Source organism: Mauremys mutica, chromosome 25 (assembly GCF_020497125.1).
Source record: "Mauremys mutica isolate MM-2020 ecotype Southern chromosome 25, ASM2049712v1, whole genome shotgun sequence".
Lineage (NCBI taxonomy): Eukaryota > Metazoa > Chordata > Testudines > Geoemydidae > Mauremys > Mauremys mutica.
Genome location: NC_059096.1, coordinates 8,654,595 through 8,682,045, shown reverse-complemented (window position 1 = coordinate 8,682,045; position 27,451 = coordinate 8,654,595). Strand labels below are relative to the sequence as shown.

Below are 27,451 nucleotides of genomic sequence, written 5' to 3'. Positions count from 1 at the left end.
CACTTTGCTAATAAATGTTTTTTGGCATCTAAAGTGGCTCAAGGCTGGGTTTTGTCGAGGGGCCGGGAGAGTGGCTGTAGCGAGGTCATGGCTGTGGAGCTCTGAGCGCTACCCTGACCCCGTCCAATACTGGAGCTGCTTCAGAGCCCTGGTCCAAATCTACAAAGATCTCCTGGACGCTTTCTGTCAGCTGCCCTTGTCGGGGGCTCCAGGGCCAGTGGTGCTCAGAGCGCAGCTCTCGCTGATCCCAGACAGGGCCTGCGGCTGTGGAATTCCCCTTCGGCAGAAATGAGAATACGGCTGGATCTCAGCACTTCGTCTGACCCAGCGCTTTGCAAAGGCCGTTCTGTCAGGACAGCCTGGCCTGCCCCCGAAATAATCCAGCGCTCGCAGCCGAGCAGGAATCTGAGAGGGTGGGGATTTGAACAGCCACCTCTGACCATGCCAGAGGCACCTGAGCGGCTTGTTCTCCCCTTTGTCCAGAGAGAAAATGAGCTTTGGGGGCACTCAGATAACTGATGTGGGGATCCCCTGCTTTCTCCTGCCGTGTGCTCAGGCTTCCCACCCTGTCGCCACAGGGGAGCAGCCACATGGAAACTGTGCTGGGCACCCTCGGAAAGGCGTGAGGCACCAGGGCACAGCACTTCCCTTACGCATGCACAGGGCAGGCTTCCTCCACCTCTGTAGCAGTGGGCTCAGGAGATGTTGGCTCTGTATTCAGAACCGGCTTTATAGCTAGGACTCCCAGAGGGCCCAAGGGGATTAAACACCCAACACCTCCCTTTGAAAATTCCCAGCCTCGATGCTCCATGCGTTTAATTGGTCTTCTTTGCACTTTCGGCTGAATGTCCTAATGTGGGCCGTTTACCTGGCTGACCTGAACACTGATGGTCTCAACAACCATTTCAAGGATGGGCTACCCGGACGACACCCTCGGGAAGGACAGCTCAGGGCAGAGCAATGAGTTGGACGCTTTCGTCTGGGACCCCGCGGTCTCTGATTAGAAGTGCAGCTGCATGAACTCTGCTGCCTCTTCAAAACCTCGGAGCTCATGGCTCCAGAGGCCGCAGCGTTTAAAGGGTTGTAAAAATTAAGCATCCTACTAAATTGCCGGGGCTGAAAAACACCTGCGTTGGAAGCAGATGTGGCAGCGAGACGTTAAAATGCACAATGGCAATTTCCAGAGAGGCCAAAACAACCCACAGGCACAAAGGATTCGGAGTGAAAGATGGTTTTCATTTCTTTCAGTAATGGGGTATAAAGGCAGGACATTTCCAAAGCAAACGCCTGTAATAGCTGCGCTCGTAATGCACAGCTAATGATCTGTACACTGAGGGGGGGGGAGGGGAGAGAGAGGGAGAGAGAGAGTGTGTGTGTGTGTGAGAGAGATGCATCCCAACACAGGTAGCTGGGGCTTTGTCACTCCATAGAGGCTGGATAACATACAGAGGAGAGTGAATGTGCTATGGCCTTCATACCGAGATGTTTTCTCCTTTAGCTCACGCGAGAGAGACTCATGCTTCTAGATCTAAAGGTTCCCCGGTTCAATCCCCGTGGACGAGCCAGCCATGGGTATCAGTAAGTGGGGGAAAATGTGTGTACGGTAACATGGTACAGTCCATGAGCTACCCTGTGGAACTGGGCAACAAGATATACCCCCTTTCATCCCAGAGCACTCTACACACTGCATATATGCACCAGAATTATTTCACCCACCAATGAAATGCAGCCACCACTTGGGTGGAACATGGCAGCTGTTTAACACTCCTCAAGAGTTTAGGACAGGAAGTGAAAAACCTCATCTCTGACTGAAATGGCAGGTCAAACTATAGCTGGGCAGGATATTACTGGAATTGGCACCGTGGCGGGTCAGATACGATGGGGAGGAATGTGGTGTGAAAACACATTCTGATTCTCCCTTCTTGTGCCATTTGTTGGCATCCACACGTGTGCTGCCTGGGTGTCACATGGTACCAGTCTGATTCTGCAGTGCTGCACGCACCTGTTTGTACAGGCGTCAATGACCAGACCAGGCGCAGGGCAGTAAAGAGACAGCTGCTGAGATGGGAATTTGGCCAGAAACACGAGCCGATCTGCCCTCATCTTACCCATGGCACCACTTTGGGTTCTGCAGCTCCTCCAGCAGCCCCATGCTGGGGCATTGGTTCAACACTGATTCCGTGCTGCCTGTTCATTCATCGCCCTGAGTGACTATGGTGGCTGATAGAGTGTGCCAGTGAACTGCTAGCTGGAGCCAAGGCAGCTCTTGCATTAAAGGGTGTGGTGGGGATCAGAGAAGCCGCAGCGAGGAGGAGTCTGGCCTGTGCCCTCACAGCCAGCACCCCAATGACTGATGTCCTTGCTATACCTGAGCAACGTCGCTATGGAAACTGTGCCGCAGGATTCAGCAGGTGCCCAGGGCTCTCCCGTAGCAGAAGGCAGAGGGCAGCTGCAGCCGTGCGAAAGGGAAGGGGAGTTTGTGCACCATCCCCTGACCCCGATCTGGTTTCTCCACAACCGCTCGGCGGAGTGGGAAGCTCACACTGCTGCTGCTTGAGCTGTGAAGGGGAAGGTGCCATCTCAACGCCATAAAACACTGTGAGGAGAAGGGGCTGGGCAGGGGGTATGTGCTGGGGGGCAGTGGACCTGGGAGGTTCTGTGGTCGAGGTGTGTATGCAGGGGAGGGTTCTGAGCTGGGCCATGGCGGGGCAGAGGGGATCTATAGGCTAGGCGTGTTTGAAGAGAGCAGTGAGGATGCTGTGGCATGGATCCTGGCGCAGGGCAGCAACCTGAGTGGGGCAGGCTTGTGCTGGGGTGACGAGCCTGCACCAGTGCCCACGCTGCCATTTCCTCGCCACCACTGCCACCCGCACCAGCCAGATTAAAGCCAGTGGCGGGACGCCTGCCCACGCTGCAATCCCAGCTTCCTTTGCAGTGTGAACATACCCTTCAACCTACCAACCCTGGGTTGCGCTCGCTGAGCCGGCTTCTCCACCATGCTGCAGCACCTGTCGCTGTTGTGTCTCTCACCCCAGCCCCGTGTCCTAGGCCCTTGCTGCGTGTGTGCGTGCACACACACACACAAACTCTCTCTCTCTCTCTCTCTCTCTCTCTCTCCAACCACGCAGCTACTTCTATTTCAGGACAACTTCGGTTTCATCTTTCTGCAGCAGCAGGGACATTCCAGCCGCAGGCATTTTTTCTCCCACAAGGCTCCTGCCTCTGCCTGGAGAGGCAAAAGGCAACTGAACTCCCATAGGATCTCTGGCACATGGCCGTGTCTTTCATCCACACAGTAGCGTTAACATCCTACCAGTCCTCCCCGCAGACAGCAAGCTAACCAACCACCAATGAGTTTAGGAAGAAACTGCCCCTATGGGCAGGTTCTCCCGTAATGAGCCACTTCAGAGTTCCTTGCACCTTCCTCTGAAGCAGCTGGTTCTGGGCACTGTCAGGGAAAAGGATGCTGGATGAGATGGAGTTGACAATTCCTCTGTTCCTCAGTGTCTCTTCGAAGGGATGAGAAATGCCTACAACGGGGATGCTTGTATTTCAATGACCCTGACGTAGACACAGAAAAACCTGCTTTGTCCGTTTAGCACCAGTCCATGGTAGATCTCACAAAACTGAAGTGAATTTTAGTCCTAGGCCAGGAAAAGTGACCAAAGCCTGAGGAAGAGTTGTGCCTGCTCAGGACAGCACTGCACCAGAGGCACCTACTCCATGGATGGTTATGGAATGCAGGCTACTAGATACAGCCTGTGGATCCCGGAGCCCCATTCCTGTGGATTCATAGTGCCCATAAATGGCTCCAGCCTCTTGTCAAGTGACATGCCCAAATCCTTCCTCCGTGTGCCGCCGCAGAAACCCACAGGGAAGTCACATAGGTGGAATCAGGAATGCCAGCTCTGTCACAGGCCTGCTGCAAGATCTTCCCAGTCACTTACCTCGATCTGTGCCTCGGTTTCCTTATCTGCAAGATGAGGAAAGTGGTGCTACCCCCACCTCATGGGCAGTTGTGAGAACTACAGTAATGAGCAGTTTGTAAAGCACTTAGAACAAGAAAAGCCTTATGTAAGTGGCAAATACTTTAATTATTAATTAATTATTATTATTATGCACCTAGGAACCCCAGTCAAGACTCATGGCTGCTTTGTTCTTAGCACTGTACAGACAAGAAACAAAGATGTTCCCTGCCCCAGAGGCTCTACATGACAGACAGGACACCACTATCTTATTCCACGCTAGATTATCCCCATTTTACAGATGGGAAACTGAGGCACAGAATGGGGAAGTGACTTTCTCAGGGTCTCTCAGGGATCCGGTAGCAAAGTTGGGAGCAGAGTGCAGCCAACTCCCAGTCCTATTATTTAGGAAAGTCATGAGAATAAAGGTTAACCTGGCACTTGAATGAAGGCAGCTGCGGGAGCCCGAGTCCCTTCTCTTGGATGTAACAAGAGTGAACAGGCTTGATCAGAACATGAGGGGCCATTTTAGCCACTTTTCAGAAGAACTTTGAAAGGGGCTTCTGTTTGCCGCCACTGCATATCGGCCATGCCATTCTCCCTCTCTCATCCAAATTGCTCCTTTTTGGCTAACAAAGATCGCAACAAATCTCACTACTGATGTTGAATCATCCCCTCACCAGCGGGCCTATAACAACTAATCAGACCTCTCTCTTGGCCTTTGTGACGCAGCGGGCAGTAGCTACCTTCCACGCTACAACAGTGGGGGAATGAGAAATTTTGGCCAAGGACACTGAGATTATTTCCTATGCAAAAATCTGGCCACTGACATTTGTACCTGCCTAAACAAGTACTGCAATCTTTTGAGACTCTGGCCCCATACAAATTAGACTTTCTCTGCTTTCCCTCCCATGCCTTAGGAGAGCTGTCAGCAACGGTGCAAAGCTTTTGCAAAGCATAAGGCAAGGCCTTTATGTGTTTCCATCCATGTATGGGATACACTCATTGACTCTAAGCATCGCGGACTCTTTCCTCCCACAGTCCAGCAGTGACATTCTGCCTCACCCGCCCTTTGAATGAACCTACAAGGGTTGACCTTGGGCATGGTTTTCAAAATTGCTCAGCACATGGACTGCTTGGCACAGCTGAAAATCTTGCCCTTATGTTACTGCTTAAATGGGAGCTGAGCTCTTCAGAGGAGCCTGATCTGGCCCAGGGTGTTTACAAACCCGCTAAGTGTCGGAGCTGGGATTCGAACCTCTGTCACTGCAGGATACATCTACATCTAAGCCTCAAATTGCTCTGCCGAGCCCCGCCTGCTGCCCAACAGCTCACCCCTGACAGACACTTTCGCCCAGCCAATAGGAGGACAGGGAGCTAGACGGTCCCGCCTCATGAAGGGGCAAAGCCACTGCGACCCTTCGCCGCCAATGAGATGTTGAGAAAGAGCATCGGATCCTTCTGGGGCGGGAACGAACAGAGTGGCAGGTGATTCTACTAACGCGGCGCGCGCCTGCTTAGAATGAGCGGTACAGTGGCCAATAAGAGACCGGAACGCTTCTGACTGGCAGGTTTCCCACCCAACGGCTGTACGGGATGCCCTGAGTGGCGGTCGACTCAGCCAACGGACGCGCAGCGGGCGGGGCAGCCCGCGTGGTTTCCGCTCCTGTTGTGTGAGGGGCCGAATCCCAAACGGCCTCCGCCGCGGCTCGCAGCGCCTCCGGGTTTGGAAGCCGGGACTCGGGGCCAGGAGCCGGCGGCGCCCTCCACCCGCGTCCCCCGCTGCCCCCGGCTTCCGTAGGCCCCGCTCGGACCGAGACACCCCCCGCCGCCCCGCGCGCGCCTCACCTGGGCCCTTGGCCCCTCCCCGGCTGCCTGTGGCCCCCGCCCGCGCCCCCCGGCCCCGCCATGTCGCTGCACGGCAAGCGGAAGGAGATCTACAAGTACGAGGCGCCCTGGACCGTGTACGCCATGAACTGGAGCGTCCGGCCCGACAAGCGCTTCCGCCTGGCGCTCGGCAGCTTCGTGGAGGAGTACAACAACAAGGTGCGTGGGGGGCGGGGCCCTGGGGGGCGCAGAAGGGCGGTGGGCTCGCGGGGGCAGAGTTAAGGGTAGGGCGGTGGGCTCGCGGGAGTAGAGTTAAGGGTAGGGTGGATGGGCGGTGGGATCGCGGGGGCAGAGTTAAGGGTAGGGCACTGGGCTTGCGGGGGCAGAGTTAAGGGTAGGGTGGCTGGGCGGTGGGATCGCAGGGCCAGGGAGGTGCAGAGTTAAGGGTAGGGTGGCCGGGCGGTGGGATCGCAGGGCCAAGAGGGGCAGAGTTAAGGGTAGGGTGGCTGGGTGGTGGGATTGCAGGGCCAAGGGGGGCAGAGTTAAGGGTAGGGCGGTGGGATCGTGGGGCCTTGGGGTGAGAGTTAAGGGTAGGGCGGCTGTCTTGCTCCGCCCTTGGCTGGCTGTCACAGTCTCATTGCAGAGTGTTTTGGTGGCATTTCCTAGGGTATTCAGTGGAAGCCGCTCTTTTTTTCCCAGCACTAGAAAGTTTGGGATGCGGTCAGTTTCCAGTGGTATGGAATACTGATGGCTTCATGTTAAAAATGCTTGACCTTGCTTCTGAAGGCTTCATTGTTGTGGGAAAGGTTTTGCAGGATACAGGAAGGTTTTTCCCCATGCAAGCTCTTTCTCCGATGGCCTCTAGGAGAGGAATCTCCCCTCTCTGTTCCTCACAAGGTGTGCTATAGCTTCTGTATGCCCTCTCCAGATTTAAATAAGAGTCCTCATCTTCCAGGAGCAGCCTATGTAATCCCTCTTACAGGCAACATATTTTATTACTAGGCAGCAAGCTCATAAGTGCTATAACTTCAGCTGTTGTATATGAATATCCCTTTTAGATAAGCCAGGCTGGGGGTCAGGATGCATAGTCCTTTTGTGGAGCTGTATAATGGGAAGCCTCCGAGCAGGGAAGAGTACAACAGAGTTGGTGTAGGGGAGTGGGATGGCTTACAACTTTGTGGAGAAATGTAACAAGGTGGGGGCAGTTTTGGAGCCCACATAGCACTGTAGATGACCAGAGCACTAACCAAGTGTGATGTGTAGTTGTTTTAACCAGCAGCCTGTATGTGTGTCACACTCAGTTGGTGAGTTATGTTGGGGCCATGGAAGCACAAATGGCTCTGGGACTGTCAACTTGAAAACCATTCCTTTGTTTAAAAAAATAGTTTAAAATACTTTATGGCACTATACTCTCCCTTGCATTCCCATGCCAACTTTTTCATTTTACAATTGCATTTTCCCGTTTAAATCTCCCATTTCTGTGTGAAAGACCCATACAAACAGGAGGAAACTAACTATACAGAGGGCTGTTGAATGGACTGAAAAAAGTGTTTGTTACAATAATATTAGGTGTTGTAATAGCAGGTGGTAAACTTGCAGAGAGAGATGCAAGTTTCTCTTCTAAGAGTGTGGGGTGGCAGTAGGGAGGAAAATAAACTAAATTGTGTTGAGTTAATGCTCATTTTTGGGTTGAGAGAGATTTGATCTTTGTCATAGTGGCAGATAATGAATGAATGTAATGACAATTGCCACTTCCTCCAAAAATTCTCTTGACCTGAAACTTTCCAGCTTGGTTTCAACCCAAAGATTTTTTTATTTTTTTTAAATGCTAATTAAATCCAGTTATCTGGTTTGAGTTCTTTGGGAGGGAAAACACTAACACTCTTTGGAAGCCCCTTACAGTGGCTAATTCCAAAAGATCTGAAAGTTAAAAGCATTATAGGACAAATGAAAAACACTCCCTGAAAAATGCGATGACAGCTATTGTCAGCATTTGTCAACAGTTTTTCACAGTGTGGTATCTGAGATACCAGTGTTAACCCAGTACTTTAGTATGTTTCTATGGTAATTTTGTATTTGTGGCTGGCAAAGGGTGAGTTTTCAATGGCTTCTGCTGTACAAGAACTGTCTCAATATGCTTATCTTCTGATACTCTGTCAGTGATCTGACACTACCCTGTCAATACGATCAAACTGACCAAAATCTGAGACGCTAAAAGAACAATGGTCTCATAATTAAATCCAAGGCATTTGATTAAGAAAGGGAGCTGCACTCTCTAGATATATGCATGATGTCAGGTAACAATCTATTGTGAATATGATGCTCTAGCACTGTGTATGCAAAGGACCAAAAATAAGAAACTCAAATGGGGATTGGACTAGAAGTGGTAGGATTGATTAAAAGAGCATGGGCAAGGTTCTGTGCTGTGACTCTTGACAGGTAATGGAAGGTGCAGCTTATGTGAAGGGTGTTGGGGCTTAGAAGGTGTCTTTGCCATCTTTGCACTTTCCTAAGTCTGGGCCATTTCTAAAGCGGCTCTAACATTTGGTAGCTTTACCTGTGTCCTGGGGATATTCCCAAGTGGGCTCTTACAGCCCCGCATCTGTCCCACTGTTTTCCATTCCCTCTGAGTACTGGAGAGTGGGAGACTTGCATGTAGAATTGAAGATAAAGGGCATGATGGGTGGGGTGCAAATCTGTTTGTCTGATATTGCTGTAGAAATAAATGAAGATACATATTTTCTTCAGTCTTCTAAAAATTGAAACAAGATCTTCAAACTTCACATTTGGCTGTTCCTCAGAAGGGATCTTGATCAAACACTGCCAGACTTGTTGACATTATGTATAGGTTTTCAGTTTCATCGTGCTAACAAATATCAACAGTTACCCGTGTAAAAAGATACCTAATGGAGGCAGGGAGATTGCAGTCTTCATTAAATAAAATTGTAGCTATTGCTTAGAGTATTGGCAATGCTATTGCTTAGAGTAATGGTAGTGTCTCCTGTACTTTGTCTTTGCTCTGCATGGTCTCCGACATCTCCTCACTCTTGATTGCAAACAAAACCTACAAGCACTGGGATGTGATGGTTGTTACCCCACTGAGACTCTTGTGATAATGATATAATCCAGTTTGCTGAGTGTTGCAAGGAAACATTTAGGAAAATGGAGGGAAGTTTGTCCTCCAGTGGTGCAGATGCCAGCTAACTATATTGGGGCCATGCTAGTTGAAAAGTGGCTCTTTCAGATCTAGTCCATATCTATTCATGGGTATGATATAACCTCAGGGATCATGAAAGAACTTATTTAAGTTTCAGTTAAATGGAGCTTTGTAATGTGGGGCTGTAAAGTACATGATGGTTCTTGGTTTGATAACTGATTAGTTTCAGGGAGAGGAGGAGGATAGCTTTATAGGGCAGGTCTGAAAACTGTCATCCTACATGTGCCTTATCTCAGCTGGCAAACTTACATGGCAATCACATAAGGGAGCCTAATGACCTAAAAAAAAAAATAGGTACAGTCAGCAGCATTTAAAGGAAAAATTAAAACTAACACGACTTTCCATATTCATAAACTTTAAAGCTTCAAAACAATATTTTTCTTAACTATTTTATTCCTCTTGACTTCTCTGCTTCCCCTGTGTTTCTAATGCATTGCAAATCAACATTGTAATGCATATCATCCATTTTGTTGCTATTTTTAGGAAGGTAGATTTCCTAAAAGCAGGCCAATATTACTGTCTCTTCCTTACTTACAAGAAAAATACATTTGGTGCTTTTAAAAAGATTCAATCCTCCTCACATTCACTTCAGCAGAACTGCCTACTGTGAGGGAAGAAGTGCAGTGGATGAAAGCAGGACAGATTCTTATCTGATTTGTATTGTTTTGGATTTCTTCTAAAAGGGCATTCCTGATGCAAGATACAAAATGAATAATATAACAGCAGTTTACCCCCCAACTTTGACAGACCATATAATATAACCCCCTATAAAACCTAATTTATAATTTCCCTACCTGAGGCAGTTCAAGCCCCACCATCTGTAGCAGTCCACAGGAATAGGTGCATTTCTTGCAGCATGCCCTGAAGGCCAACAGTCATGAGCTATTTTGGACCCAGGGAGCTTAGCTGATTGTAACGTTCCAAATCATTTAGGGCTTTGTAGGTGAACAACTCAGGTTCAGACTGGAAACCAATAGGAAGCAGTGGTGTGAGCTGTCACTTGGTGTTACTCAGTGGTGTTCCTCTACTCCGGTAGACTGCCACGTTCTGCACCCAATACGTTTATGGATTCATTTAAGGCACTGTTTACAAGTGAGAGGCATGACTGATTAGCCAGGGGTGCAGATAGGACTCTTAATTGTTTTCAACAGTCTCAGCTTTCACTTTTTAAAAAAAGCAAGATTTTTAGCTGTCAAAGTTGTAAAGAGACACTTCAGTCACACTTTCAGGGTTAACTGTTGTCCTAGTCATCTGAGTTTTCAGGGGGTTTGATACAATAATCAAGTTGTGAATAGCCCCATTTGTTTCAATGGGTACAAACTCAGATGCAAATGTCACCACTGTAAACTTTCATTACTCATCAAAGCACATAATACCTAGATTTTAGAGGACTTTTCATCGGTAGATCTCAAAGCAGTTTATCATAATTCCCATTTTACAGATGGGGGAACTTGGGCATAGGAGAAGTGGCTTTCCCAAGGTCACCCAGCAGGCCAGTGGCTGAGCCAGGAATAGAACTCCAGTCTGCTGAGTTAGTCTAGTGTTCTAGCCACTAGGCAGCACTGCTTATAATGGCACAGTCTATCTCCACTCATCTGGGGCTAAGCCTTTAACAACACTTGGCAGGGTTAAAGAGGGATAGATTGTTTTCATTTTCTTGAAGAGGAGGCTCAGTTTTGAAGTCTAAGAAATGCTGATTTGAAGCAGTAGATTCTCCTCCAGCTGCAGGAAGCTCTGCAAACTCCTCCCTGTGCCCCCACTTCCTGCACCCATCGCTCCTCAGCTGCAGGGGGAGGGATCACCCTATGGGGAGCTGCTCCCCCATCTGTCATCTATCCAGACCCTCTCATACCCAGGACCCTCCTGCAGAACCTCCCTGACGAGCCCCATTCACCCTGGACCACCCCGATGAGCCACCCACACCCAGATCCCCACCCCACTGTGCCCCAACCAGCTGCACCGGATTGCCACACCACTGAGTTCTACTCCCCTGGCACCCTACCCAACTGCCAAGCTCTGTCCCCTCTCCCCACTGAGCCCCAACCACCTTCACCTGGAACCCCCTGCAGCGTCCCATTACTGTTGCATCCAGAACCCCCTAACAAGCCCCTTTGCATCCAGATCTCCCCTGCACCCAGATCCCCTGCTGAGCTGCCCGCACCCAGATGGTCCCACACAGAACCACACACACACACACACCTGGATCCTCTCCCACCCCTCCACACTTGGATCCTGCCTGGCTGCCCACACCTGGTACACCTAACATGGAGGGGCAGGCCTGGTCCTTGCGCTGCATCAGGGTTGGATGCTGAGTCCATGTCCTGGGGGAAGCTGTAGAGTGATCTCCCACCTCTATGCAGACAGTGGCCTGTGCTCCCCCATGCCAAGCTGGAGTCTCCACATTAATTTAACAAATAAAATTTGCAGAATTTTAAAATATTGTGTGCAGAATTTTTATTTTTGGCACAGAAATTTTACTTTCTTGGTGCAGAATGCCTTCAGGAGTAAAGTATTGCTTAGAAAAGTTATTGTAATAAGACTTCTCTCTGCCTGAGTGCTGGAAGAAAGTGGGAAAGAACTTAGAGGAACTGAAGGGGCATGTGCCTGTTTGTGGCTGAGTATGGTGTTTCAGTCCTCTCGCCCCTGATGCCTCCAGCAGATTACTGACTGACCTTGGTGGGTCTTCTGTGGCTTGACACTCCAGCCAAGCCACAAAGTTCAAATGAACCCTGCAACGGAGTGTGACTCACCACTGCGGCGGCGCCTCCCGCTGGATGTCCCGGAGATCAGATATGCAGTGCACCGTCTTCTGGTGGTGTCTCGTCCACTGTCACCTCTGCTCCTGGACCCATGTCATCACAATGACCGCAGCATCCTCTTCAGGACACAGCCCTCCGGCTGTGTCACACTCGGTTCTTCCCCCTTCCAGGGGAACGGCAGTGCAGCCACTTCCTCAGTGGTGATTGGTGTAAGAGGAGGACCCAGGCCTACCCCCTACTCCGGGTCTCCGCTCAGGGACCCTGTAGATGGCGGCCACATGCTGCGTCCCCTCCAATCCCTCAGTCAACTTCCCTGGGCCACTTTCCCGCAGCTCCAGCATCTTCTCCACCCTTGTCTCAGGGTCTCAGCAGTCAGCCGGGAGCTCACTCTTGCTCCCTTATCCTGCCCAGCACTGCTCTGTCCAAGGTGCTATCTGCCCCCTGCCTATAAGGCAGCCAGTCCTCCAAGCTCCAGGGAGTGACTGACCTGCTCTGCCCTGCTGCTCTTCTTATATGGGCCTGCTTGGTCTCGATTGGCTGCTCCTCGCAGCCCCTCTCCAATTAGCTATCTCCTGCACAGCCTCCCTAGGGTTCTATTAACCCTTTATGGGCTAGATGCCCCATCACAAACCTCTTTTGTGGTATTAGAGTCCAATAAACAGTCTGTTTGCCCTCAGAGGGTCTTCAGTCCTGGCTCTGCGGCCTTTAAATTCGGCCCTTTGTTCAGGCTCCCAAATAAGCTCCATCACTTCTTGGGGTTTATACCACTTTACCTGTGGCCGGTAGGGGAACTTGGGCGCACTCACTACTCCAGGTTCCAGCTGATGGACCCTATAAACAGCCATATATGGCTTGTTTCAATTAATTGCTGTCTCTTCCTTGGGCTTCTTGCTACCTGGCCCCTTTAGGTTCACCCTAATCTCAGGGTTAAGGTTCTTGGATTCTCTCTCTGCAAACTGAGCTGTGCAGCCAGAAAACACACTCTGGATATACACTCAAGTTCCTTTTTCCAGAGACCAGCACCCTTCCTTGCCCCCTCTGATCCCAGCCGGGAACCGAATGGCTAAGGCCAGGCAGCTCCTTTTATCGAAGCCAGCAGGGCCCTGATTAGCTGTAGCATTCACCTCTAGCCCATGGAGGACAAGGCTTGAGCAGAGACGTTCATTGAGCAGGCCACAAAAATACCTAAGGCTTTGTCTACCCTGGCACTTCTGTTGTTAAAGGTTTTGTTGCTCAGGGGTGTGAAAAAACACCCCCACCCCTGAACGACAAAAGTTCTAACAACAAAAAGCGCTGGTGTGGAGAGCGCTTCATCAGCAGGAGCCACCTCCTGGTGACGAAGCTACTGCCCCTCATTGGAGGTGGTTTTATTTTGTCGCCAGGAGAGAGCTTTCCCGGCGATAGAACGGCTACACTGTGCACCTTACAACAGCGCAGCTGCAAGGTGTGCAGTGTAGACATAGTTCAGTTTAGAATGCAGTGAAGTGTTTAAGAAGTTCAAATTATTCCCCACTTTGTGCCTTAATTTGTGCTTGTCAATACTAAATTTTATATACCACCATACTAAAAATCTTTGATATAAAGGAGCAGAAAAATTTAAAGTTTGATTTCTTCTTCCAGGTCTTGGACTATTTGTAATACTGTCACTCTGACTTCGCCACTTGTGTTGTACCGTCTGCTATGATTTTTAAGCACTTTGCTGTTGGAGACCTGGCGTGAATCTTTTGAATTGGAAACTGATTTAAAGTTATTTAAAGAGAATAAATATGGCACCCTAGCATGTCACTTTCATTCACTTACCTTGCTAAAACCATATGCTTAGAAAAGAGGCTTCTGTAATGCATATGCATCTACTGAAACTATGAAGTGCTCTGTGAGGTTTATATGTGGGAAGACTGCGCATGTTTCCTTTTTTAAAGTTGGTATACATTTTTGTCAATCTGAAAGCAGCATAGGTGGAAGAGAAGAAATAGCTTTCATCATTTGGGGGACAGATCTGTGTTCTGGTTACGACTTTGCAACTCACTTCACCCCTCAGTGCCCCAATTTCTCCTTCTATAAAATGAAATTAGTTAATACTTTTATACCTCAGAAGGAGCTGAGTGGTTTGGTTTTGTTATCTCAAAATGCTTTTAGAGGGGTTACTTGGTTGGCAAGTACTAGAGAAGTGCAAAATATAATGGTAGTGGTAGATCAATGACTTGTATTTAGCAGTAGATATGTCTTACCACAGACTGTATTCCTTAAAATTTGAGAAGGTGGAAGAGAGGGAGATATCTTGCTGCTTGTCAAGATGAACACTGGCGTTTGTTTTGGCATATCATTAATAGACTCTTAACTGCTAATATAGCATTTAAAATGCAACACTTGATACACATCTTAATACTGTTGTATACATGGTTATTTTGCTAAGCAGAAAAGTGAGTTTTTAATTGATAGACATTTTCTTACAGGTTCAGCTTGTTGGTTTAGATGAGGAGAGCTCAGAGTTCATTTGCAGGAACACCTTTGATCACCCATATCCTACTACAAAGCTCATGTGGATTCCTGACACCAAGGGAGTATATCCAGACCTGTTGGCAACTAGTGGTGATTACCTGCGTGTGTGGAGAGTAAGTAAATAGCTTCTTGAAAAGGACCACGTATGTGCCATTAACTGTATTGCATTTTGATCCCCTTCTCTCCCAGTCCCATTTCTTTTGAGGCACATTATCTCTAGCATTATGCTCACCAATATTGCTGGGGGGGAAGAGGGAAAGGACCCATAATTAAAAGCCAACATAGTGGATAATTTGTTCTTTTACCTACACTTTCAAAGTAACATAGAATCCTCTCTGAATAACAGTACAATGGCTGTGAGGTATCTTGAGAATTCTAGCAGTGTCAGAATTATGAAAGTAGCTTATTAAATGTGATCGCAAGGCTCAATAGTTGCTGTTGTAACAAGTTTCTGTTACAACGGGAGAGCATATGTACCTTTCTCAGTTTTACTTCAAACAGTCTGAAAGCTCTTTACAATGGATAGATATTTATGGAAGAAACCAATGTCAAACACAGTTCAGACCTGAAGTTCTGAAGGCCTATGCTCTATGGGGCACCTCTTGGATTTTGCAGCCAGGCCATTCAATAAGGCAGTCATTGTGTATTTAACTTCTTCCTGAAGGTGGGTGAAACTGAGACCCGACTGGAGTGCTTGCTGAACAATAATAAGAACTCTGATTTTTGTGCCCCGTTAACGTCGTTTGATTGGAATGAAGTGGATCCTTATCTTCTAGGTAAGACTGCTGACACATTAAATACTCAATATAAAAGTGACCATTTTGAATCTAGACTAGATGAGTAGTGACTAGAACTTACTACGAGCTCATGGGCGTTCAGTGGCCAGGTTTCTACATCACAAAAAACCTGCTCCCTTAAATGTCACAAAAGAGCAGCCCATGGAGACTGAACTCCCCCCCCCACCCCCCCGAGGCATCTCCAGTTCAGGGTTGTGCATGTGGGTTGGGGATGTTCCCTGCTGCTTGTGCTCAACCTATATGTTGAATAGAGGGTTTCAGTCTTCAGGCCTGTCAGATTGGCACCTTTTGTTAGTGTTAAATTTATACACAGACTGTTCTGGCTCAGTTCAGCTATTTGATTGTAGCTGAAGATGCAATGGTACCCACAGGTACCATTGCACCATGTTTGTTGCAATGAAATGCCTCTGCAGCAGCAGGATTTAAACCAGGTGTCACTCTCATTTGGAGCAGAGAGCTAACTTCATTATTTAATTATAATCTGTGGGGTGGGGTATGAATCAAGGATGGTGTATACTCCCCTTGATCCATAGTCAAGACCTCCTATAGCATCAGGGGGAAGCTTGAACAGAGATCAAGGAAGCAATACATCCTTTCTGTAGTAACATTTCGTCTTTTGCAGCAATTCCCACCCCTGAAGGGTTTCACTACCACCCGTATTGGGCTCTAGAGCTGATGTTCCAGTCAGTATAGGGCAGTGGAGTTCACCCCACTGAGTCATTATCTGAGGCTGTCTGTAAACTCAGGCAGACATGATATCGCTTTATGCTTGGTTCATCTTTGCAAGGCTTTCTCTACAGCTATGAGGGCCAGAGACTTGACTTAAAAATTTCTGCACAACCTGAGTCATGTGGACCACACATGTTGTGCAGGCCAGATCCAGCCTGTGATCCATGGTTTAATTCAGGCATGTCAAACATTTTAATCCTAATACTTTGCTCATGCAGAGTTCTCTTCACCCAGAGATCTCAAAGCACATCTGAGACTAATCCCATAAATGATAAGATTATGTTTCTGCAGATCTATGTTAGTACCACCATTAACAGACACTTTTTGTTTCAGGTACCTCTAGTATTGACACAACCTGTACTATCTGGGGTCTGGAGACTGGGCAGGTATTGGGAAGAGTAAATCTGGTATCGGGCCATGTCAAAACCCAGCTTATTGCACATGACAAAGAGGTGATGATATTACTTTTCCTTTTTCTTATTCATACCGTTGTCCGCATTACACCTGTTAAAGGTCTATAGAATGAACGTAGCTCCCATTTTTCTCCAGAAAAATCTGAGGATTTAGAAAAAAGACTTGGAGTCTACATTACATATCTGTCTAAAATTAAGTTGCTTGTAGCCTGAGAATTCTACATACTCGCTTTTACTCATTTTAGACGGTGGACCTGCAGAATATGCTTGCTGTTTTGTTCTAATTTGTATTAAATGTATAAAATATTGCCGGACAAAACTTAACTCCAGTTTAAAGTTGAGAGCTATATTTGTAACTTAAGGGTGGTAAAACCTTTTAATGTTTTCTTTGTTTTTAATTTCACTTTAGGTTTCTTTTAACTTGAATGTTAAACATTTAAAAAAAAAAAAAAGATGTGGTGGGGGAGAGACAAAAAATGGAAACATACAGTTAAGGCACCCAAATCACCCTGTAGTGACAGCAGCCTCTACACTTAGGACATTTATATCAGACCCTCTCATGCAATTAAGGGTTTGTAGGATCAGGCCTGTATAGTATAAGCATTTTTCTAAGACTTATTCTAACTGCCTGTTGTGGGTTTTTTTTGTTTTGTTTTTTAAATGTTTGCTCCCTGGCTCCATTTATGAGGGAGTGGAGCAGGGATTCTTTGCTGCCTGTGCCTTTCTGAGGAAGCCTCTGTGAGCATTTTGATGGGATGGGGGAGAAAGGAAAGGGTTCTTCATTCCCTGGGACTTTCTGCCCCTTTACTTCAGGGAGCATTAAGAGTCTTTAGTAGCTTTATTTAGACTTTAAGCCTATGTTCCCCAACACAGTTCCTACCAACCTCTTCTCTCTCCCCCCCACAACTGTCTTCCCCAAGGGTTCCCAAAAACTGAATGACATGTCGTACCGTAACACAAATTGTTTTTTATATAAAATAAGCGTGTTGTAAAAGTCATCTTGGCATGAATTTGGGATGCAGGTCATTCTAGACTCTAGACAAACCTGTACAACCCTTTGCCCTATAATAGACCTTTGTTTCTGCCACACTTCCCAAAAAAGCTAATTTTAGTAGTAAAGCTTTGTCTTCTCTCCGCTGTTAAAGTTAAGTAGCATTAGTATCTGGACTCCTACTGCAAAGGCCTCCGAGGATAGAACCAGAACTGATACATTCTTAAAGTCCTCTCTAAAAAATTATGTACATGTAAATTGTCATTTCTCAGGGGAACTATATTCGGAGCTAGGGAATAGGCTAGATCTCTTCTATCTCTAACTGCATCATTTGCCAGTAGGCGCCATTTTATATTCTACACCAGGGGTCTCAAACATGCGGCCTGCAGAGTTATTTGCTCCGGCCCCCCAAGCTCCCTGTGCCACCCCCCCCCCCCGGAGTTATTTCCTGCAGCTGCCAATCTCCCCTCAGCCGCTGCCCCTCTTTTCCCCCCCCAGTGCGCTGCATCCCCACTCCTCTGCCTACCTCCAGGCGCTTCCCATTTGGTGGCGCTTAGCGCTTTCCAGGAGGGAGGGGGAAGGAGTGGGGAGCGGGGCGCTATGGGGAGGAGGCAGAGAAGAGGCGGGGCAGGGGTGGGGATTTCGGGAAGGGGTTGGAACAGGGGCAGAGTTGGGGTGGGGACTTTGGGGAAGGGGTGGGAAGAGGCGGGGCAGGGCCTCATGGAAGGGGTGGGGGGGGCTGTTGTACCTTTTATATGAAAAGGTGTCAGTGATGTGGCCCTCGGGCCAATGTACTAGTCCTCATGTGGCCCTCGTGGTGATTTGAGTTTGAGATCCCTGTTCTACACCAAGATACCTGTGGTATTTGCTATAATTCATTGCAATTCCCTGGTAAAATCAAATGCCTGACATAGTAAATTGTTAGTGATGACACACTCTTTAGATGGAAAAGCCCTCTTAGTGCATTCCCCAGACAGAGAACATATCTGGTAATAAACTGGTGCCACACTGGAGCTTAAGACTTCTGTATTTTTCTCTGAGAGTAAGTATGTGTAGCACATACAGTCCAGCTACGTAATGGTGATATTTTTATTAGAGAGGAAAAGGCCCAGATGTAGATAATGAAGACGCTGGCACAGCTGCTACAGCTGTGTGGTTAGCACTCCTAGCATGCTCCCATCTCAAACTGTCTAGAAAGCAGTGCTGTCACTACTTTGACGTGGCTGTGTGCTGTTCTTGTGTTTGCAAACACTAACTGGGAGGAGGAGGAAGAATTAATAGGGCACATTCCTTGAAAATGGAGAAATGGGAGCCAAAATGAACGTTAAAATAATGCCATTTTCTTATCTCCCCTATCACTGAGCAGGTATATGACATTGCATTTAGCCGCGCGGGTGGCGGGAGAGACATGTTTGCGTCAGTTGGCGCAGATGGCTCAGTGCGGATGTTTGACCTTCGCCATCTGGAGCACAGCACCATTATCTATGAGGATCCACAGCACCATCCGTTGCTGCGTCTCTGCTGGAACAAGCAGGATCCCAACTATCTTGCAACAATGGCCATGGATGGTATGGAGGTAAGGCACTGACCATTTGCCCTATAGGCTTCAGCAGTTGGACTTTTTAGATGGGCTTACTGATTAGTCAATGTTTGTAAAGCACGTTGAAGGAGAAGAGCACTACCTAAGTGCTTAATATTGGGTATCTGGGACAGGGCTGTAGATACGGATTGCAAGAAGCCCAGCTTCTGAGAAAAGTATTGTAAGGAGTTATTCTATGGAGTTGTTCACTGCATTGTACATTGTTCATTTTCCAAATGTATTGAAGTTCTCATACTTGCTGAATTGCAATATTAACACTTTTTTTAAATAAAAGCTGACTTGATTTCATATGTCTGCATACTTATTTACATCTGTAATATGCAACTGTAGGTCTTGGGATGCTGCAAGCTTGAGGAGTTGAAAGGCTCCTTTAACCTGTAGCTGATTTTGAGGCTGTTCCTTATGCCTCTGAGCTGATACTCCTAAGTTCCATCTTGCTCCAGGGACTCCAAAAGGCACTGTAGATTTTTCTTTAGTTGGACGTCACCAGTACTCCTCCATGGAGTTGTAACTTCATAATTCACTCTTCCTGTGTTACATATTACACAAGGTGTACAGAGTGATTCTCTAGCTGCTTTCAAAAGTCCTTGGGAAGCAGATACTATTTTAAAACAGCTTTTGGTCAGTTGTGTGTGTCTTTAGAGACAGTGCTGTATTTATAACATTCTGCCAAAATGGCTTGTTTTCTTTTGTTTATTTGTTTTCTGAAGAAAAACAAACAAACATTTTTACTTTTGCTTCTGAAGGTGGTGATTCTAGATGTCAGAGTTCCCTGCACACCCGTTGCCAGGTTAAACAACCACAGAGCATGTGTGAATGGCATTGCCTGGGCACCTCACTCTTCCTGCCATATCTGTACAGCAGGTGAGCATGGGGAGAGATCTTTTCTCCTTCGCTCCCCCCCCTCTTTGGTCCTGTTCCCCAGGAACTTTCTGAATGTATGAACCGCTATCCTGGGACCCCTGCAATCATTTCCACTACCTCGAATCTCTCCAGCTCTTTGACCAAAAAAATAAAACTAGATATATATCCAGGTGTCATAGGTGCTCATTTTATTACCCCCGCCATTTCCCAATATTCTCCAGGGAAACCAAGAAGCTGTTGCCTCTTAAGCAGTTTGGGCATTGGGCCGTCTCACCTTGAAAATGAGGGACTGTGTCCCAGTGTCTGAACTGCGAAGGAGGCAACACCTTTCTTAAGTCATGAATGTTGGAGTAGTTCATTAGCTTTAGGTGCATTCCCTAACAGCTAACCACCTTATTCAAAGGGCTGTTTTCTCTCCTTGTAATAAAGCTATAGTTGTTAACAGTGCTCGAATTCTGCATTTTTAATTTGTGATGAATTTAGTGTTGCTTCTGGCTGACTATTTTGCGGAGGGCCATTTTCTTGCTGAAGGTGTAATATTGCTGCACACACAGTAGAGAGGTTCACTATATGGCTTCTTAACATCCATTAGACCATACTTTTGGTTTTGGCTAAGTGTGTGGGCTCCCATTTAAGTCACTGGGAGCTGTGCACCTATGTCTGTAGTCAGAAAACAGTATTAATTTTCTAAGAAAATTGGGCAGATGTCTGTGGACACAAAGCTTAAAACCATGTAAGTTAAAGACAGGAAAGGTCTCTTAGGTTCCATCTAGTCCATCCCCTTGGCTGACGCAAGATTGTTCCTGCCAGTGTATATTCAGTGCTTTCTCCAGGTGCAGGTTCTTAAATGTGCCTATCGATGGTGCTGCCACCATTTCCCTTGAGACTGTATCACAGATGTGTAGTGAGCTAAAGATCTATACAAGCAGGGTTATGGTGGAGTGGAGTTGTTTCATTTTATGTGATCTTCATTTCTCCATGTTTGGGGAATTGCCCAGCTTTACGTTATTTTTTTTCATTTGGACATCTCACTCTGTATTTTAGCTTGCTTTTGAAACTATCCCTCCAACTAGCCATGTAAATATGCCTGTACCCATTTCTGAGATGACTGATTCAAATTCTTTCTTACCGGTTTGTAGCGGATGACCATCAGGCTCTCATCTGGGATATCCAGCAAATGCCTCGTGCCATTGAGGACCCAATCTTGGCCTACACAGCAGAAGGGGAAATCAACAATGTACAGTGGGCATCGACTCAGCCGGACTGGATAGCTATCTGCTACAACAACTGTCTGGAGATCTTGAGAGTGTAACACTATTGGTCTGTGCCAAACTGAGGCAGGGCTTTATAACTTCCCCTCCCCTCTAAAGTAAGAACAAACATGTTTCAAGTGGCCAGTATCTTTTGTTGCTTTGCATCTACTGTTCCAAGAAACTGTTACAGGAGTTAATGGCAGGTGTCGGCTGGTCCCTACAAGACTCAGAAAATGAAGGGACGCACCCAGCCTCTTGGACCTTCTGGGTTTTGATTTTAATATTTTTCTCAATTAAAAAGTTCTGTATATCTGTTTGTTGACTGTGTTAATGAGCATTACAGGCTTTAAATGACTGTTTTAAGTTGCTGCATATATCCATGTGTTTGTCAGCCAGCTGAGGCAGCACATCCAATTAGTTTGATAGATGTAAGTGCAAAACTAGGTGGAAAGAAAAGACATTAATATTAACCACCGCCTTTGCAGGAATTTTTAATCATTCCTGTTACTGTCCCTAAACCGTTTGAACGTTTGTATGTTTTTATATATTGGACTAAGTTTCTATTAACTAGGCTCTTCACCCCAGTTCTTATTTTTGATATGTGATCCAGTTCCATAAGCCCCAAGCAGGATCTGTTGATGATGGGTCATAAGCATCATTGTAGGCTTCCTAGCAGTAAAACGGTTGCTGTAGCTGTTGCCTTGGCTACGTGCCCCTGACCACACCTGGTGCTGTGACGTACCATGACTTGTCGCACAGTTCTTTCATTTTAACTGACACTAGAGGCAGTTGTTACTGTGGTGGGCCGTATGTTAGATCATAACTGAATTATTGAGTCTCCCACAGCTGAATGACTTAACTGAATGGTGACAAGATTCACAAGGAGAGAAGCATTAGCATTGTACTGTCAGATCTTGGTGGATGAATGTGATCGAAGCAGTTAGAACAGGTGGTCTGCTGTCCAAAGGCAAGTCATGCCCCCTGTAAAAGAAAGTTTCCTAAAGTAACATACAGGGTTGGGTCTAAATGAAAAGAAGTTGTCCAACGTGTGTCTCAAATGGAGACCTTGTTTTGGCTCTAGCTGTCATTCTTACATACTGCAACTCTTGTAAGAGGAGCAGGATAGGTATGGCGTGAGGGGAGCCTTCTGTTTTCAGCCAAGTTCCCTTTCTGAAGTGGAAAGGAAAAGGAGAGCGAGGCCGGCCCTCTGTCACCATGATGCTTTATGCGGAGGGATAGCAAAATTCTTTGTCGTTTTAACTTGGTAGGTAGTTTGAATGTTGTCATTTTTCTTATTTTGATCATCTAACTGCAATTCCCTTCAAATGAGAAGGTGACAAACTGAACACCACACTGTGGTGAGGTCTAACCATCACCTTGTTCTGTAACAATAGACTGAGCTGATGAGGTCAAGATCCACATCAGCTGACCCTGACTCATTACCTTGAGAGACAATCTTGATATTGACTGAAAACCAAAGGCAGCATTATACATAAAAAAGCAACATTTAATTAATTTTTTTTCTAAGAATATTAGGCTTCCAATTTGAAGTAGCTTCAGTTGTATACACCGTCTCTCCCAAGTCCCCAGTCAACTCTTGCAACCACAGTTTTCTATTTTAAATGCTCTGTCCCTCTTGTTCTGAGACCCAGGCAAACAGTGAAGACTGGCTACATGGAGTCAATGAAACTAAATGTTCAGCCTGCTGTCAAGTGCGGATTAAAATTGAAAAATAGAGATGTCTCCTTTTTCAATTATAATCTTAGATGTTTCTGGTAACAACAAGCAAAACTTATCCTTCAGGTGACTTTTAAAAAAAATAGAAAACAGTATACAAAAGCATCTTATTCATCTGATCACCTCTCATTAGTGACGGATATTTACTCCCGTTAACTGTGCAGAGCCATTCTCTGGGAGAATGAGATGCATTCTGTTCAGTCTCACACATTGTCAATAAAATTCATTACGTTCCAATTGCAGAATTTTTATTGATGGGTGAGCCATAAAGAACTGTCTGGTGTTCAGATTCCTAATATGGTTGCATGTTCAGATAGCTTACACATGCATCTCTGGTATTCTAAGCACATTTGCTCCAGAAATTATTGATACACAAGTGTGGAACCACACATTAAACTTGGTCACTCTTCAAAGTAGAGCTGTGCCTTTAAAGTTAAACTTAAATATGCAAGCATGTTAGAAAATGAAAGTTGTGTTTCTCATAGCAACATTCATTTATATTGTGTAGGCTGCTTTCATTTAGATATACTTGTAAAAATATTACATGAAAAATTCTTGCATGTGTATCTAAATACAAGTACTAGGCACAGTGTAAACAAGCTAATGTCAGTGAGAGAAGCATAAACCTTTTGCTTCCTGACTCTGCAAACTAAATGTGTTTACATAACATTGCAATAAGTTTTGCATTTCATGTTTTGGGGGAGATGGGGGAGGACTAATTTCATAATGTTAATATTTAAAATAGTCCCAATTAAGCTCTGAAGTCTTATTCAGTTGATGTAAATTGTGTGGGTAAAGGTTGAGTTGCTGCTGCTTGGCTGCAGACAGATTTCTGCAAGGCTGAGTTAACAGTGTAGCTGTACATCTGTTTCTAGCTGCAGTCTTCAGAAGGCAAAAATGATAGCAACATAATGTTTAAGCTGAAAGCTTAGTTTTTGCAGAACTACAAAGAATGCATCAAAAACGGTGGATCCCATGATCTTAATAACTTTCTTTCTTGTCCACCGTTTTCTCCAGTCTCTCTGATTTTGACAGGTTCATGTTTTAATGAGAAACTTAGTTTCCTGCAAACTGTTTACGGTCAGGCCAGACACTGAGCTTATGTGGTTTCTCTGCCCACTACAGGCTGTATTAGGCAGAATGGTATTGAACATGCTCATTGACTCTTCTCTGTAGATTCTTGTACTATGTGCATTACTGTGGTATCTGAACAACTTTAAATCACACTCTTCCTCTCACCCAGCTGAGTGATGGTCATGGAGAACAATTCACTTGGAGAAGTTTTAGTTGATATAGTGAGAGCTCTTTTGCGTTAAGGAAAGTGAATAAACATCCAGTTGAAAAGGGATTTTCCTCAAACTTTCCAAAAATATAATGCCACCTTGACTAAGAACAGAGTTTAGAGAATGAGAATTGAGCATGTGAAAATGAAACTAAATGAGTACACACAACTTCATAGCTTCCATTACCAGCAGAAGTGGTTCTGTTATGTACACTGAGGAGACCTTATCTTGGGGCCTTCCTCCATAAGATTTCTTGCAGAACATTTGTGGCTTTGTCTATAGAGATTAGGCTCCTGATCCAAAGTTCCTTGAATGCAATGGAACCACCTGCTCACTTGGCCAGTTGAACTGCTTTTGGCTTCGTTACTTGCTTTGGGTCATGTCCTTCTCTCATTCCATAGGTGGAAGCCAGGGGACATTGTATGGCACAGACACTACTTGTTTTCAGAAGTCATTCGGTAGCTTAATGAGCATTTACCTGAATATTACCGCAAATCTTTCTAGAGAAGGAGTTCAGTAATACAAATGGCATGTCCGTATAGGTAAAGAAATGAGGCTTCAATGCCCCTGCCTTCCTACTCTCACAAAAGGGGCAAATTAACCTCCCTTCCCCGAGATGTATATGGTGCTGAGGGTTAATGACCAAAAAACTACTCAGCAGCAGATTCCACCTGCTGAAGTCCAATTAGATGTGGAAATCTTGCACAGTTCCTTTGTGCTGATGAATTCAAATACCTCAGCCCACCTTACATTTACCACTTGCCAAGTCTCCATAAGCATTATTTCTTCCAGAGTTAGTGGAAATAACTGGTTCAGTGACTCATTTTGGTGGTGGCTCTTTAAATGATTGCGACACTATACAGAGAAACCGCCTTTAAAGAATTTTGCATCGGAGTGGGAGAATAGAGATGGAGACCTTAGACCAGTGGTTCTCAACCTGCGGACCGCTTGTGGCCCAATCAGCACACAGCTGTGGCCCATGTGACATTCTCAGGGCCATACAGGTAGTATATATATTGTGTGGGTGCAGACCACACAAAACAGAGGACTGCATGTGTGGCCCACAATGGTAAATAGGTTGAGAACCACTGCCTTAGACCTTTCCCTAAGCATCAGTGAGCTTGGTACAGAAGTGAATTTCGTAATGGGACTGAAAGTGCCATTTCTCCTCCAACTTCACTAGTTTTGTATCTTTTCTCTGGCTGGCTAATTTCAGCCATTGAGCTGCATTTGAAAAACCCAACTGCCCGGGATACCAACTCTCACATGGGCAGTTAATATGTCTTGGCTCCCAGCCCAAAGATGAGGTGAGACTCTAAAAGCTAGCTGGAGGATGAGCCAGTGCATTAGTATGTTAAATCTGTATGTCACTGAATTAAATCCGTCTGTGATAGGTTGCTGCAACTAAACTTGCCCTGCCATGTGCTAGGATTTAATAGTCAAAGTTGCTTTGACAATCTCTTTGAGTAAGAAATTCAGTGGTCGCAAAGTACAGAAAGAGAAGAGGTTGACACTGCAGGTTGTTCCTTACTTTAAGGCCCCCTGGGTACTTCCTTGCTTCCCATAAGAGTCAAAATTCATGATCCCTTCAAAATTTACTTGTGATCACACATCTGCATTGCTTCTGATTCCTTTTTTTGAACACTGGCTAAAAAAGGTCAGCAGCCAGAATAGATTCATTGATGAGATGCTAAATCCACAGCTGTGTGATCTGTAGATCGTTCCTTAACTGGGATTCGATTGGAGAAATGTATGTCTGTGCTAATGTATTGGTACATACGTACATTTTTTTGGACCTTTGTTTTAAAATATAAGTTCAGGAAGCTGAGCATGCTCTAGATGGAACTTTAGCAGGTATATTTTTGTTAGGGTTAGGAATGGAATAACCTTCCTACCTCAGTACTTTAAGGCTGGCGTTTGACTCTGAACCCTGTGTCCGAGTAATAAAATCTTAAATACAGCGTGAGAGTTTCCTGAATGTTGCAGTTCCAAACTGGCTCTGGCTGGCAGCACACGGTGACCTCTTTCATGCCAGAACCACCTGAAAAGCAACACCAAAAATGTGAGCACTTGAAAATGCTGTTAACGCTACAAACTGTGAGGCTTTATATTCAGATGACAGCATGATCCAGGAGGGCTCTCTCAAGCACTTAACTTTGCCTCTTGCCCAAACCGAACTTTTTTTTTTTTTTTTTTGCTGCTTTTGGGTACTTTTCTTATTGCCTAGTTGTGTTTGGGGGACCCTGGACTTAGGTGCCCTTTCAAACATACGGCAGTAATGTCAGGTGGTTTGGGTAGATAGTTATCTTGGGAGGTAGGTGAATTCTGCAGTCTTTGTCAATTCCATAATGTCAGGAAAATTGATGCAGCTTTCTGTGACTTAAGATGCAGAATTCAAAGATCTTTGACTTGTCAAAATTCCTTGGTACTGACCACCTTAACCCTTTTGGTATATGCAGCAAAGGCAGAAATGGATAAATCACAGGGCGCAGCTCCATGCACAGTAGGGCTGTACAATTGTTTATATTTCCCTCTAAGTATTGAAAGGGTTCGTTATCCCACTACTGCCACACACAATGGTTCTGCCACTTCAAACTCAAGGGAAGCATTATCCAGTCAGTGGACAGTTCAGGTATCTCTGAATGACCGGTTGCTTTTCACTCCAAGGCCGCTGGTTCAAATCCCAGCCTAGGCATTGTTTTGATCCGTGGTCTGTATGAAATGAGGTGGTTTCCAGATCTGATTCCTAATGGGCAGGGGTACATTTGGCTCGAGATGGGCCCCCTTATTAATGTCTGCAGGGAAGCCTACGGATTTAATGGTAGGTGGCACTTAAACAGCACTTTTCCATGCTTGCTTGGCAACCAAATTTCCCTAGGGAAGGTCGCTCTAAGTCATAGGTGAGGTACATTGGCAAAGGTATGGTGAGCGAAGAAACTTGCACTGCCCATGCTGTAGCCAGAGGATCGATCTCTCTCTCTCTCTCTAAGGTTTTTGATCCAGCACCTTTCACCAGCACTGAAATAGTAACAAACGTGACTAGACACCAGCTAGCGGGGTGCTTGTCTGGCAACTGGAGACGGAACATAGAGGCAAGAGTAGGTCTAAGAGGAAGTTGCACACTATTGCATTAGATTTCTGGACAGCCTTTCGTCTGCCTAGTATCACAAACCCTCTCTTCTGGTGCACAGATACCATCAATCTAGAATTTCCTTGCTAGTGAGGAAAATGACCTGCTTGGCATCCTTTTCAGATAAGCTAATAAAGGACAATGCTGAGGGGTTTCTTTTAATTCTTGCAAGGTTCTGCGGCCACAACAAACTACAGGCCCTGGTTCCATCTCTCGTCAAACGCACTAGTCAGCGTCTCTTAGAATGTCCGTTTTCCTGTTTATAAAATATGCAAGTTTCCTTGGTACAGGGTACAGGCGAGTCTCATCTTACGCTGGGGTTACGTTCCGCTGTCAGCGCGTAAAGCAAAAAACACGTATAGTCAAAATTACATTGAGTGTAATGGC

At 46.1% G+C, this 27,451-nt stretch overlaps 1 protein-coding gene across 1 annotated transcript; it reads left to right on the top strand.

Annotated features, from left to right (window-relative positions):
• Positions 1-5,613: 5,613 nt before the first annotated feature.
• On the top strand, positions 5,614-26,398 carry DCAF7 (DDB1 and CUL4 associated factor 7). The gene is made up of 7 exons (XM_044999610.1): positions 5,614-6,011; positions 14,222-14,380; positions 14,932-15,043; positions 16,127-16,245; positions 18,564-18,773; positions 19,544-19,661; positions 20,801-26,398. The coding sequence occupies exons 1-7, from the start codon at positions 5,874-5,876 to the stop codon at positions 20,971-20,973; spliced, it is 1,029 nt and encodes a 342-aa protein (XP_044855545.1). The 5' UTR covers positions 5,614-5,873; the 3' UTR covers positions 20,974-26,398.
• The last annotated feature ends 1,053 nt before the right edge of the window (positions 26,399-27,451 follow it).

Bases quoted from the DNA above. Each gene is read 5' to 3' on its own strand.
- DCAF7 (XM_044999610.1), top strand. From the start codon at position 5,874: ATGTCGCTGCACGGCAAGCGGAAGGAGATCTACAAGTACGAGGCGCCC. The intron at 16,246-18,563 runs GTGATGATATTA...ATCACTGAGCAG, and splicing joins TTATTGCACATGACAAAGAG to GTATATGACATTGCATTTAG. The intron at 18,774-19,543 runs GTAAGGCACTGA...TTGCTTCTGAAG, and splicing joins TGGCCATGGATGGTATGGAG to GTGGTGATTCTAGATGTCAG.